Source organism: Scomber japonicus, chromosome 19, assembly GCF_027409825.1.
Source record: "Scomber japonicus isolate fScoJap1 chromosome 19, fScoJap1.pri, whole genome shotgun sequence".
NCBI lineage: Eukaryota > Metazoa > Chordata > Actinopteri > Scombriformes > Scombridae > Scomber > Scomber japonicus.
In genome coordinates this window covers 6183893-6197025 of record NC_070596.1, presented here as the reverse complement: position 1 = coordinate 6197025, position 13133 = coordinate 6183893, and the positions used below count along the sequence as shown (strand labels likewise).

The window sequence follows — 13133 nt, the reverse complement described above, 5'->3', positions numbered from 1 at the left end:
ACAAAGAACAAGAGGAGTTCAAGAATAACATAACTCCATCTGAAAATCCCATTTTTGGTGCACTCCAGAAAAGTTGCACTGGACTGCAAAGCGGGTATGATCAGTATACTGTGACATCACTAGTGGGAGTGGTTACATGCTCAAACAACAGTTACTCTGTAATGAGACTTAACGGGAAACTCCACTTTACTCAGTTTGAACATAATATATACTAATATAATATAGATAAAAAAGAGGAAAATTGGATTGAACAGCCAATAGGGATAGAAAGAAAGAATGAAGGAAAAAAGAAAGAAAGAAAGAAAGATAGACAGACAGACAGACAGACAGACAGAAACAGGAAAAAAGAAAAAAGCAAGAAAAAGAAAAAAGAAAAAATAATGGATAAAAAAGAAAGAAAATGAAAGAGAAAGAAAGAAAGTGAAAAAATGAATGAATGAAAAAAGAAATAAGAAAAAGAGAAATATAGAAAGACAAATGAAAGAGAGAAAGAAAGAAAGCGAATGAAATCATGAATGAAAAAAGAAAAAGAAAGAAAAAAATGAAAAAAATGAAAAAGAAAGACAGAAAAAGAAAGAAAGAGAGAAGGAAAGAAAGACAGACTCAAATGATGAAAAAGTAAAAAGGAAAGAAGAAAGAAAGAATATGAAAGAGAAAGAAAGAAAGAAAAATTAATGAATGAAAAAAGAAAAAGAAAAGAGAAAGAAAGAGAAGAAAGAAAGAAAGAAAGAAAGAAAGAAAGAAAGAAAGAAAGAAAGAAAGAAAGAAAGAAAGAAAGAAAGAAAGAGCAAACCATGAAAACAGTGAAAGAGAATCATGTCTGACCTGATCTGGTTCCTCTCCTTCTCCATCTCCACACTCTCTGCTTCCAGGAACTGGTTACGCTGGAGAGGACATGCAGTACACCATCAAATATATTGTTATTCTCTTCAAGGGTAACACTAGGTTCAAAGTCTGGAGCCAGTATACTGACTCAAGACTTGTGCTCAGTCTGCTGAAATAGTCTTGATACTATTAAGTCTTTAAATCTTTATGTATTAGCACCAATCCCAGCATCACTTCTCTCAAACCTTCACTATGTTCAGGCATCCATATGACATGATGAGCCTTACCTTCTGGCAGGCATGCAGCTGTTTGGTCAACTCCTCTATGTAGTCTTTTTTATTGGGCAGAGTGGAAGAGCGCATGCTGTAGTGGGTGGTGGTAGGTATCACCTATATTTAAATATACAAACATGAAAAATAACATTATAAAGTGTGGAAGAGGTTAGAAGAGTGTGTGTATTAACTGTGTTGGTGTCAGTAAACGTACAGTGTTGACAGTGTTGACAGGGCTGATCTCAGCCCTCCTCCTTAGAGTGTCGTAGGTGGAGAATCTGGGGCGGGAGGAGATTAGGGTGGGTGTGGGCACAGGACTGGTGCTGCGACTGTTGAAGGTGTACAGGTTCATCTCTGAGGTGGCAGGAGACAGACCGCCCTGTGGCTGGAGAGGAGGAGGTGGGGGGCACAGGGAAGGCTCAATAATCATGACATGTAATAATCTACATTCTAATTAAAACATCAGTCCTGTTCAGAAATCTTACATTTTTAGTATCGGTTCATCATGTTTATGTTACATTAAAGGAGACATAATATACATATTTCCAGTTGTAAATTTATATTCTAGGGCTCTAGTGGAATATCTTTACATGATTTACAGTTAAAAAAAAGACTCTTTTTGCAGCCCCTCAGTTCAGCCTCTGTCTGAAACGGGTTGTTTTAAGTCCTGTCTTTTTAAGGACCGCCTCCCAGCCCACTCTATTCTGATTGGTTAGCATCGAAATTCAGGCCACCCATGATTCTAAGTCAACAAACCATGGAACAAACTACTTGACAACTTTTTCTCATCCTTGACTTAAAAAGTCAACTTCTCAAATACACCCGCACATCAAGCCAATGCTGAATGGAGATATGACAATGGACGATGCTAACAACACATAGAAAAACCTTAGCAACAAAGGAAAAGAAATATTTTTCTTTTCCCGAAACATCACACCTTGAAGTCAGGCATTCGGTACGTGGTGTTGTAATCCACGGAGAGGGCTGAGGAGTAGGGACTGTTGAACACTCTGGGAGGACTGTCAACAACACCCATCTGTAAACAAACAACACAACACAGATGTCATACCTCCAACCAATAAAGAAAGGAGACAGAGAGAAGGAAAACAGGAAGAGAGGTGCACACTGAGGGAAAAATCAAAAGTGCAAGTGTAGCCAAGATGGTTGGTGTGCTGAATTTATTTGCTGCCCAACAATGCTGACCAGAACCCTGTTAATGTAATATATTTTAACACTGAAATATTTTTTTTACTTTTTAACTTTTCTAAATTGATATTCAGATATAATTCAGATTCAATCATTTAATCCAAAATCTCTGAATACATCACAACCTTGTTACAGATGCTCTTTCTTTAACATGATTATTACAAAAGCTGGAAAAATTGTATTATACTAATGGTAGATATGTAATTCTACTAAAAGACATTTATTTCTTTAACAGGACAATGACATTATTAGCTTTAAATGACAGATAATTACATAGTTACAACACTTATGGTTGATAGTAAATTGCATTTGTGAATCATGCCATATTGCAAGCATGCATGAAAGGTGCCTTTAGAATAGTAGATTACAGATAAGACAAAAGACATTTGTCAGTACATCATTCTGAGTTTCTCAATCATAATTTAACTTGACTGATTAGGATCTAAAAACAGTAAAAGGTCCAAAAAAATGGGAATAGGTCAGCAGGACGGCCAGTAAGAAACCTTAAATGTGTGTTCTCTCCAGGAGATGGTGCTGTTCAGTAACTGGAAAAGACACATTTTTGTTTTTAAATTAGACATTGATCACTTTAACAGTAAAGATTAATATGTTGTGTTAAATTATTTATGAGTTGTGTGTCAGTTGAGTTACTTGCAGTAGTAAATAAGGAATAAAGGATACATTTCTATTTTTGTCATTTATTGTTAAAAAAAGTCATGTTGCAAGGTGCCATATTTAGTGAATTTAGCACAAATAGATGAGGGATAAAGGGGTTCTTAGATTGTCATTGCATCACTAACTGTTATTGTGGAAAAAATAAGGTAAAAGGCCAGAAAAGGATGAGAAAATGGAGCTAAACCTTGTGATAACAGTCAGATAATCAGGATGTGAGGGATGATACTGGAAAATATCTCCACTTTTACTATTAAGTCCCAAAAGTGTAATTCTTGAAGGGAGTATCAGCAATTTGGAACAACAGAATGGAATGAAGGAAGGTGGCACTTAAATTTAATTACACTGGCAGAAGATGATAAGACTTTTTGGATAGATGGAGATTTGTGCATTGCAGATTCATAACAGAATGTTTTTTTCCAGGAGATGGCACTGTTTAATAACTGGTACAGTGTTTCTGGAGTCGTTGTTGCCCAGCAGTAAAACAGCATGTGATTATCATTAAAAACTATCTCTAATCTGGCTGATCTGAATCACACACACACACACATTCTCACACAAAGTCCATGATCTACCTCACCCACCCGATCAGACATAGTGTCCCAGTCCCGCGAGGCCAGGGACTCTAGAGACCCTCGGTAGTGGTTGACCCCTGGCCGGGAGGTCTCCCATCGGGCCAGCCTGGGGCCATTCTCGCCCACTGACCCTCCGACTCCTGTACCATCTGTGTCCCTGCTACTCAACCCGTTGGTCTTCAGCTCGTTGTTGAGGAACAGCTGATATTTTGGGTTCTGCTTGGTTGTTGTGGATCGGGGTGTGATGGGCTCATCTTCTGACGGGCTGTCCAGCTGCTTATTTGAATCGAGTTCAGACTCCTGGAGGAGAGGGGACGAAGGTTGGGAAAAAGGGATGAATTAGCCTGGACATTCTCAGTTATTTACAGCAAAAACATGAATGTGGTACGAATGTATTATAGGGGAAAGTAAGAGAAAAGTTATTTGAGGTGCAAGAAGTTGACAACAATTGAATTGTCAGGAAAAGAAATACAGAACATTTATGAAAATCAGGTTGCACAACTCTACTAGCATACACATTTTAAGCTATAGTGCCTTTATCAAGGTGCTAAATAAGGGCACCTTGAGAAAGCACTTTTTATGGCCACTCAGGAAGAATGGCTCCACCACAAGCTGACAGACACAAATCACTGAAATACTATCAGCTTGTACAGTTATTTTGGGTATTGTGTTATTTCAATATCCAGCAGACATAGAGAAAAGTGATCATCTCACTGGACTCTTGTTTGTTTAATATTCACTCTCCTTTCAGTTGATGACAGTGCAGAGACTGAACCAAACAGTAAATGTGCTATATAACCAAAACTATGAGCTAAAAGACGTTGAAACACTCCGTAGAGCTGCAGAGTTGCTGAACAATTCTACTACTCTTTGCTACCTCTTATGAAGGGAAAGTATCAAAACACATTTGGGAATAAGAGTTTTGGTCTCCAATCATGTGACTTATGATGACTCAGACCAGAATCATGAATCATATGGTAAAATATGAAAAGACTTGTCACAACTTTAACACAGATGATTCATGATTTAACTTGGACTGTAGCCTTCTGACTTGTAATAATCACTATCACTGTCTACCTCTTTATTTTCCTGACAACAGTTGAATCAATCAGACAACAGGCAATCACATTGCACGAGCAGGAGGAAAAGGTGTGTTTGGTAGTGCAGGCAGACAAAAAGACAAAAAAGGTTTGGCTTGGAACTTGTTGGATTTGACTCTGGACGTCAGAGCCACAATTTGAGACTTACTTGTCAGTTTCAAAACAACAACCTTTCTTTTGTGGTACGTTTAAGAATCAACTGTACCTCCATAAAATTACATTTTACTTTGCATGTGATGTTTTCATTTGAAACGCATGGAAATTGAAGTTATTTTGCTTACTTCAGATAACATACAACAAGGCCACAATAAGCTGCTGGATTCCAAATAGAAACTCAAGCAAACAAAATGAAATAATGCAAACAATTTTATCTGTCACAATCACATTTCAAGCAATATGAATCAACACAATCATAGCATGAAGATTGTTATTATTATTTTGGACCAAAGACAAATTTGGCAACGTGTGAAGATCCTTTTCAGGAAAAGAATCAAAGAGAAGGAGTGAGAATTAGATCTGGGAGTCTGAAGGCGTTTTGATTAGTACGATTATTGAGAACATGCTTTAGAATCTCGTCGTGGTTTTATGCTTTCGAGTCATTGCATCGATTGGGTACGGCGCTTGAATCATGCAAAGAGATGCATTTAAAAACCTGCAGTGCCATGCAGTTGTGTCATCTGCAGAGAGCTTTTGGTCTCATGCAAGGAACGGTCGGTCGGTGGGTCGGTTTTTGTTTTGCTTACCGATCCCATGCCAGAGTCGGCCACAGAGTCTCTACAGGAGTCTGTGGTTTGTGTTTTGCTTCCTGCTTCTGAATCAGTCTTCTCGGTGCTGCCTCCTGCTGGACAGTCGATTCTCGCTGTTATCTGACTAGTCTTGTTGGTTTCCCTGAACGCAGGAGTCACTGTAATGCTAGGAACCAGACTCTCGTCTTGTCTGCTGAGTGCCGGTATGGATGGACTCGATTTGGACATTGAAGACTGACGAACCAAATTGGAAGAAAACTTTGGGACTTGTCCTGTTCCGGAAGAAGTGCTTTGTAACAAGCCAAAAGAAGAGTTGTGATCCGGACCCGAAAATCTGGTAATCAAGTTTTTGATACTGTTGGCTCGGTGCAGATATGAACTTCGGGAGAGGCCTGAGGGTGGTTTCTTCTCACCGGCTCTACTGCCCTGCTCTGCTTCCTCTTTGTTGGTGGTTTGGTGAGAATTAAGTGGCGAATGGTAGGAAGAGGACTCAGATGCCTGGTGAAAGAGGCGGATTCCCAAAAAAAAAACTGTTAAGCATGTTGCAAATCAATTAGCAAGGCTGCTTTTATGACAATGCTGAATAATTTGATGACAGTTAGTTCACAAAAACAATACATTAACCTCAAATTAGCTGTTAGATCCAAACACATCATTCTTTTTATTTAAAGTTCAACTTGAAATGATTTTCTGACCCTGAAAGCAGCGCTTTAAAACCAAGTCTCTAGCTCTGGGACCTTTGTGTTCTTCTCCCTGTCTCTATGGATGTTGACTGTTGAAATGCATACATAATGACGTGAAGCCCAGTGTGTTTGTGTGTGCGTATGCGTTATATCCTGACATAAATCCCTCTTGAGAAACTGCAACATCTGCTCGCTCATCTGAAAAATCAACCCCACCCCCCACTTCCCTCCCCAACACAACACCCCACTTTCTCACACAGAAATAATTAGATCAAAATGTAGAGAGACCGACTCCAAAAATCCAAAAGTCCACCGGAACTCACAAACCAAAAAAAAAAAGAGAAAAGCGAAAGAGAAACAAAAAAATGTTAACATTTTTCATTTATTTTTTTGCCAAAAGGCCACTCGAATAAATCCAACTTTAATTAACAATCACAACAAGAAGGCCGATGCCACTTAGAGAAATGAAGTGGCGTACGTCCAGGGGGTTTAACTTTCAGGGCTCAAGAGTCCAAAGCACCGAGTGTCCTTAATCCAGGGACTCGCCTGGCCGCCTCCCCCGGGTACGGCGAGCCGAGGCCGGGGTGAGAGGGGAGCCGGGCCCTGGGAGAACTGATGGGGGGGAGGAGGAGGGGGAGCGTCTGGGGTTTAGGATCACTGCTAATCACGGCGGTATTAAAATGTTTACAGGCTGTGGTGGGATTAGCTGTGAGCTGATGATTTTTTAATGTTATTATTTTTTGCCCTGTAAGCTGAGCGCGCTCTTACTGGTCTCCCAAGGAAGGAGGAGACGGGGACACAGTGGTCGGTGACGAAATGTGTCGTCTTGTGGCATTTCTGTCAGTACATTTGAGTTTGTCGTGAAGATCACTTGATAAGCAGATAAAGTCACAGGAGACTTTTCTGAAATAATTATAATTTCTAATCAATTTTTATGTTGAACGTAATACTTTTAAAATATGAACTGTTATAGTTAGAGATTTTAGAATATGAGAATTAGGGTAAAAATATTAGATTTTACCCATTGAGACAGAAATGTTTCACTATGTAAGACAGCAACAATTATTTTTAGATCACATTTAATCATTTCATCAGCTTACATTCAAATATAGTTTAGATATTGTTTCTTATTTTCTGATGAATATACAATTTACACAGGATTTTGAGGCTAGTTCTTTTAGAAACCAAGATAAGAATTAGGCATCGACTTGGACCTGAACTTACAATGAATTCAAGTTGGGAGACGAGGAAACAAACATTAACCAAAAACAGTCACACAGAAAGAGCTTCATTCAGGAAAACCACGTCCACATTCCCCACAGTCCTCAACACACACACACACACACACACACACACATTGGTCCTCCGTTCCCCGTGGCCTCACTACAGTACAGACATATGGTGGAGAGCTGTACACCATCTGACCCAGATAGAAGACAGCAAAGCATCCCGGGAAATACAGTGAATGCCTCGCTGATGTTTGGTGAAGAAGCGCTCCAGGGTTTTTCTCAGGGATAAAAGTTCAGGAGAGGCGGTCAGCAGCGGGACTGTTTGAATGCCTTTTCTATTTTTACCTGATGAAAAGCTGCTCTGATTTATTATCAAACAGCAATCATAATCTGAGTATGAAAGATTATCATTTCAAAACCAATGTTTTTTATGTAAGACAAGTATTTTAGCAATACTAAATGAGAGAAGTCTTTAGGAATTAATCCTTACATTTTTATATCTTTTCATCAAGTTGGGTGACTTAAAATTGAGGCTCCAAACCCTACATACTACATTTCCCATAGTGCAATTCAATAGTATATTTTTCTTCCAGCTTATAACAAAACCTCTCTGTTACATTCTGCAGTCTCCAAGCCTGAGCTGAGACAACCTTGATGACATCACTATGACATCATCAGGGTCACTTTCTAAAAGCCTCTTCCAGCGACACAAGACATTATACAACTGCTTTTACGGCCTGATACGCACAACTGGTGTCGCCCCTTTAACTGTGCACCATTCTGACTTCATCTTCTAGATATTATAGTGAGAAAATCTAATTAGGTATAGAAAGTGGAAATATTTGGTTTTATGGGAGATTACATAGATTTCTTTGATAGACAGGCTGGTTTACTCAGAGATCACACAGAGATTCAGCTCACGGCCATCTGCACACCAAACAATAGGAAATATAATGACTTTTTCCAGTCGGAAACAATAAATTTGATCAACAAACCTTCAAACATTTCATTATTTTGTCGTTTGTGGCCACCTGAAAAGCTTTGAGGATGATGATCTTCTTTGTCTTGATTTTAGCTAAATAAACATTTCACAGTCTCACCAAAAATACACGTTTGAAAAGGGATTATTTTCAGCTTTGAAATGCTCATCAGAAACAACATTTTTAGGAGTACTTTCTAATGACAGAAGAAAGCTGCTAAGCATGGTTGCTTTTTTTGCTCCTTCTGTGTATTTTCTAGCTTCCTCTGGTAATATTTTTTTAGCTTCTTTTCTTTCTTTTGTGGTTGCTGCCAAACTCTTCTGTTTTTTCCCTGCTTTTCTCCCCTTCTCTCTGTTTCTCTGGGTTGTTAAACCTTCTTGCTTCTTTGGGTAGGTGTCTATTTTCCTCAGCCTGTCTTTTAGCATTTTCTTTTTGTAGTTGTACTTAAGGCACTTTAGCATAGCGTAGCTTCTTCAGATTGTTTTCTAGTTTTTTTTCTACAGGTTGTTGTCATGCTTTTGTGGTTGTTTCCGATGTCTTCTGGTTGTTTTTTTTAGCTCCTCTCTTGTATCTTTGCTAGGTTGTTTGTTTTTTGGTTGGTTTTTGTGGTTGTTATGTAGGCTCTTCGTTTAGTTTTTATTTTAGGCTTTTTTTTCTAGCTTTGTCAGGTTAGTTTTTTTGTCTTTGGGTTGCTACAGTATTTTATTTTTATTTTTTTTTAATTTTTCTAGTTTTCTCTGGTTCACTTGTAACTGTTTTCTAGCTTCTCTTGGAAACTTTTTTCATAGGATACTGTGTGTGTGTGTGTGTGTGCGTGTGTGTGTGTGTGTGTGTCTATTCTCACTGTCTTCAATTCAAACTGCATTTCTCACAAACATGACTTTTACCCTCGCTGCTACTTCACACTCACAACTTCTCCTCACTTCCCATTTCACTTTTCTTCTCTCCAGTGCAGACACCTCTCATCACAATCTAAACACACACTCACATAGTTATCAGTGTGAGACACATGTATCACCGTCGCATCAAAACGCTGAAATATTAACTGCGTTGTCCAGGTTGCTGGAGTGACACACAGATGTAAAACAAGCAGATGCACCTAAACGCCCCACCAATGCAAAGCTGTCAACGTAGAAGAGCGGGAGAGAGTGAACAACAGCATTATGAAAAATAAAATAAATAACCAATTAGTGGCAGCAGTCTTGTGTTAGACACGTACGTCTCTCGCAGAGAGCAAAACGTCGAGGTACGTTTGGCCCGAGGCAATCTGCTTGGCAATATGTTCCTGTGTTGTTGTCGTTGCCCCCCCCCCCCCCCTCCACAATGTTGTACATAACAGATTCATCAACCAACCGGCGCTCTGTCCTCGCCTTTAGGGCCTGCCCGCTTTTACACTTTGCCTAGCCGACAATCATCCCTTCAACAGGAATATTTGTTACAATTCAGGCTGAAATCTGTCAACAAATCCTTGGATGTCTCTTTATTTCATGTGGGAATAAAAAAACCCCCAGCTCAGATAATATTCAATCCCTATTTCATTAGAGTAAGCCTATCAAATATGAAAAATCTATTAGTGATATATTAAATATGGATAATTAAAAAAACAGCTTAATGTAGCAGTTACTCTCAAAGCACAGAGACAACGTGTAAAATGCTTTTATTTGGTCTGCAGTGTGAAGCACTGTGAAATACTCTATTTAAAAATATATGCAGACACAGATGGATCATATGTCTTGTAACCTGATGAAACTATGTGATTATATGTCAGGTTTTTATGGTCAATTAAATCACAAGAAAAAATGTTAAGACTATCACCCTGAGATAACAGATCATGGATGTGCAAAAACAACAAACATCATATGTATTACTTATGCTCTGGTAAATATTAAAGTAATGCTTGTGAAACCATTCAGGTGTGGATGATACAAATAGAGAATATGTCTCTTAAATTTTGAATTTTTTTCTTATTAATCAGATCAGGTGAGTCCATAATGGCTCTTCAGCTCATTCAGACAAAAACATGTAAAAGCTATAGTGTAACTGTATTTTTTTATGATAATATATTAACTTATATATATATTAACTATATGAAACCAGTGAGAAATGCAAATGCACTTCAGAACTTTGTCCTGCATCTGACACTAAAACTTATGAATCATTTTTAAAACTCTACAGTCCAACTAAATCAGAATATTATCAAACTAAAAATCATCTGTCCTCCCATCCCTGGCTGCTCTTTACAAAACATATTTTTCCAAAAACATTTCCCCATGAGCATGAAGCGCTGCAGAGGTTTTGTCTTTGTTTTACAATCCAGATGTTCTCGACTGATGACTAACTACACCTGTGTCCAATGTTTGAAGGATAAAAAAGGATTATATTCTATCAAACTAAGTATTCATTTGTTGTTTATGGTTTTAAAGAGTTGTATGTTTTTTTTGATTAATACTCAGATTGTTTTTCAGTCTCTGGACTCAGTTTTAATGAACATTGATAGTTACTTGAGCCCCATCAGCTTCTCCACTCAAAATTTCACAAGACTGACACTGTAATTTAGAGACAGAGTCCAAACCTCAAGTCATAACAAAGAGATTATGTCAAGTTATGTCGGTATAAACTTCCTGGGTCCCTGGCTGTCTACAACTTTGCTTTATGTGTGATACAGCTCCAGCCGACAGATGCAGTATTTGGAGTTTGGAATTGGAGTGGAACAACTTTTGTGAAACAGAATTAAAAATGCCACAAAACATTTTAACTTTTCTTTTTTTCAGAAGAAAGATGTTTTTTTTTTGCTTCTTTGTGAAGAATTGTATTTATTCTTTAAACCATTTTTCAGTGAAGCTCTGGTTTGATTTGTTGGTTCATTAAATTCTAACTCTGCAATTCTGTATTCTGTGGCTCAGGACTTGACTTGACTTGACTCTTTAAAACATTACGGATGTTTCAGCTTAATTAATGCATTAATAAATGTCACATATATGAGATAAGTCACAGGACAGACTGACATCATGTTCACCAGATTGTGCCACATTTTAGAGATTTCCTCTGTGGCTGTGTGCACTAAATATATGATCCAACATCAAATCATAAATCCAGGATGGATCACTGAATCTACAAAACCTCTTAATTAAATCTACATCAATTAGATTTCTGTCTAATGAAAATGATTGTGATTATACAAATCCTGGCTCATTTTATGTCAGATTAGCCCTAAATAATCTGATAAAAAGGTCACTGAGCCTCTTTTAGGGTAGAGTGGCTCGTCTAGATTAGCGGGAGGAAGTGTGAGATCGCTGGCTGAAGATGTCGAGGGTTTGAATCCCATCACGCTCCCCGTCCACTGAGCTCTCCTGAGCAAAATGGGAAAAGGAAGTAATTTGCCTCTTGCTTTATGAACAAATGATTTTGGGTTAGTCAGGGTTGAAAAGCACCACAAGCTAAATTCTATCAGCTGTAAATTCCACTTTTTCACTTAGCTGACCTATTTCCATTTAAATCCAGATAACAAGTGCTAGAAACAGGCCAAATCCCAAAAAGCTGACAGTATGGTAAAATAAAGGGAGGAGTGCTTCTATACTGTACCCTTGAGGAGAATAACTTGTAAAACAAGGTATGTTTAGGCTCAGAAGCAAAGCAGAAGGTTGTGTGAAGTTCTTATTTGACTGTAACAGTGGAGCATTACACCAACTGACACACAGTATACTTTATATATACAGAAACAGTGAAGGTATAGCAGCCGAGTCCTCCCAAGAAGAATGACAGCATCAGTCATGTAAAAAAATACAACATGTGTTTACATTCAAGGGACGAAGACCTCGATCATCTGTAAGAATTATGACTCCTCTCAGCTGGGAGCAAAGGAGGAAGTTGTATGATGGATCGGGCAACAGACGCCATTAATATAGACAGTCAACATTAGTTTACTTAAACCATGAACACACGTCTCTATGAGGAGAACTTAAAAAAAAAAAAAAAAGTTGTTCAAGTTGCCTAAAATGAACTCGCAAAAAATGTGCATGTGGTTAATATTTTAAAAAGCACCAACACACAATTATTTTGTCCTTTAGGTATGATGACAAAATAACCTTCCATAAGCAGGCACCATCGTACCTGATCTCATTACTGAAGCAGTGTTATTTCTTGCTCCGTCTGTGTTAACACCATTAATCTTATTGTTATTAAAGCTTTTAGAGTGTGCAAGCATTCTGCCAAAGACTAGATAAATATTGTTTACTTTACTTTGCTTTACTTACATAATCTTTGTATACTCAGCACAATTCCAACTAACCTTTAAAAATGATCCCACTCCTTAAAATTTTTGAAAAGAGTTGTGTTTAGTCAGATTATGGAGAAGATGTTTTAAACATACAGATGGACAGAAGAAGAGTTCATGTGATTTGACACGTTTCTACAGATGTTTTGATTTTTTTTTAATCCACTGTGCAAATCGACACTTGCGACTCCCATGAATTCAACCACAGCAGCTGTCAAAATGTGTCAAATGTGAAGAAGCTCCAAGATCAATATGGTGCAGTTTCACTTTTAAATCTACTAAATAATGTGTATTTTTCAGAAAAAAATCTGTACAAACTGAAAACCGTGAGGCTCATCTATGTTGTAGTATTTCTTGTTGTATTTTTGTGTAGTGTGTTGGCAGCCGACCTGTCTGCTGTTTTTATGTTTAAGCGTCTGGAGTTAAACTGTGATGACACTTTGACAGGTTTCCCGTTATAATAAGACTCCAAACCAGGTTTCTTCCCTCATCGTTTCCTGTCACAACTGTGTCAGTCTATTATGGGTGGGTTTGTTTTGTTTTTTTTAAGGGGAAAGATGCTAAATGTATGT

At 38.1% G+C, this 13133-nt stretch overlaps 2 protein-coding genes across 2 annotated transcripts in view; both read right to left on the bottom strand.

Moving 5' to 3' along the window:
- The window catches only part of pum3 (pumilio RNA-binding family member 3), a 260316-nt gene that overhangs the window by 121422 nt on the left and 125761 nt on the right, over positions 1 to 13133 (bottom strand). The gene's annotated exons all lie outside the window — the stretch shown is intronic.
- LOC128380658 (putative uncharacterized protein MYH16) overlaps positions 1 to 13133 on the bottom strand; it is a 43380-nt gene that overhangs the window by 6360 nt on the left and 23887 nt on the right. Inside the window, exons 7-14 of the mRNA XM_053340528.1 lie at positions 6626 to 6691; positions 5810 to 5894; positions 5394 to 5668; positions 3560 to 3850; positions 2035 to 2133; positions 1312 to 1482; positions 1113 to 1214; positions 826 to 884 (exon numbers count right to left, since the gene is read on the bottom strand). Coding sequence (XP_053196503.1) covers positions 826 to 884; positions 1113 to 1214; positions 1312 to 1482; positions 2035 to 2133; positions 3560 to 3850; positions 5394 to 5668; positions 5810 to 5894; positions 6626 to 6691 — 1148 coding nt within the window. The remainder of the gene's footprint in view (positions 1 to 825; positions 885 to 1112; positions 1215 to 1311; positions 1483 to 2034; positions 2134 to 3559; positions 3851 to 5393; positions 5669 to 5809; positions 5895 to 6625; positions 6692 to 13133) is intronic.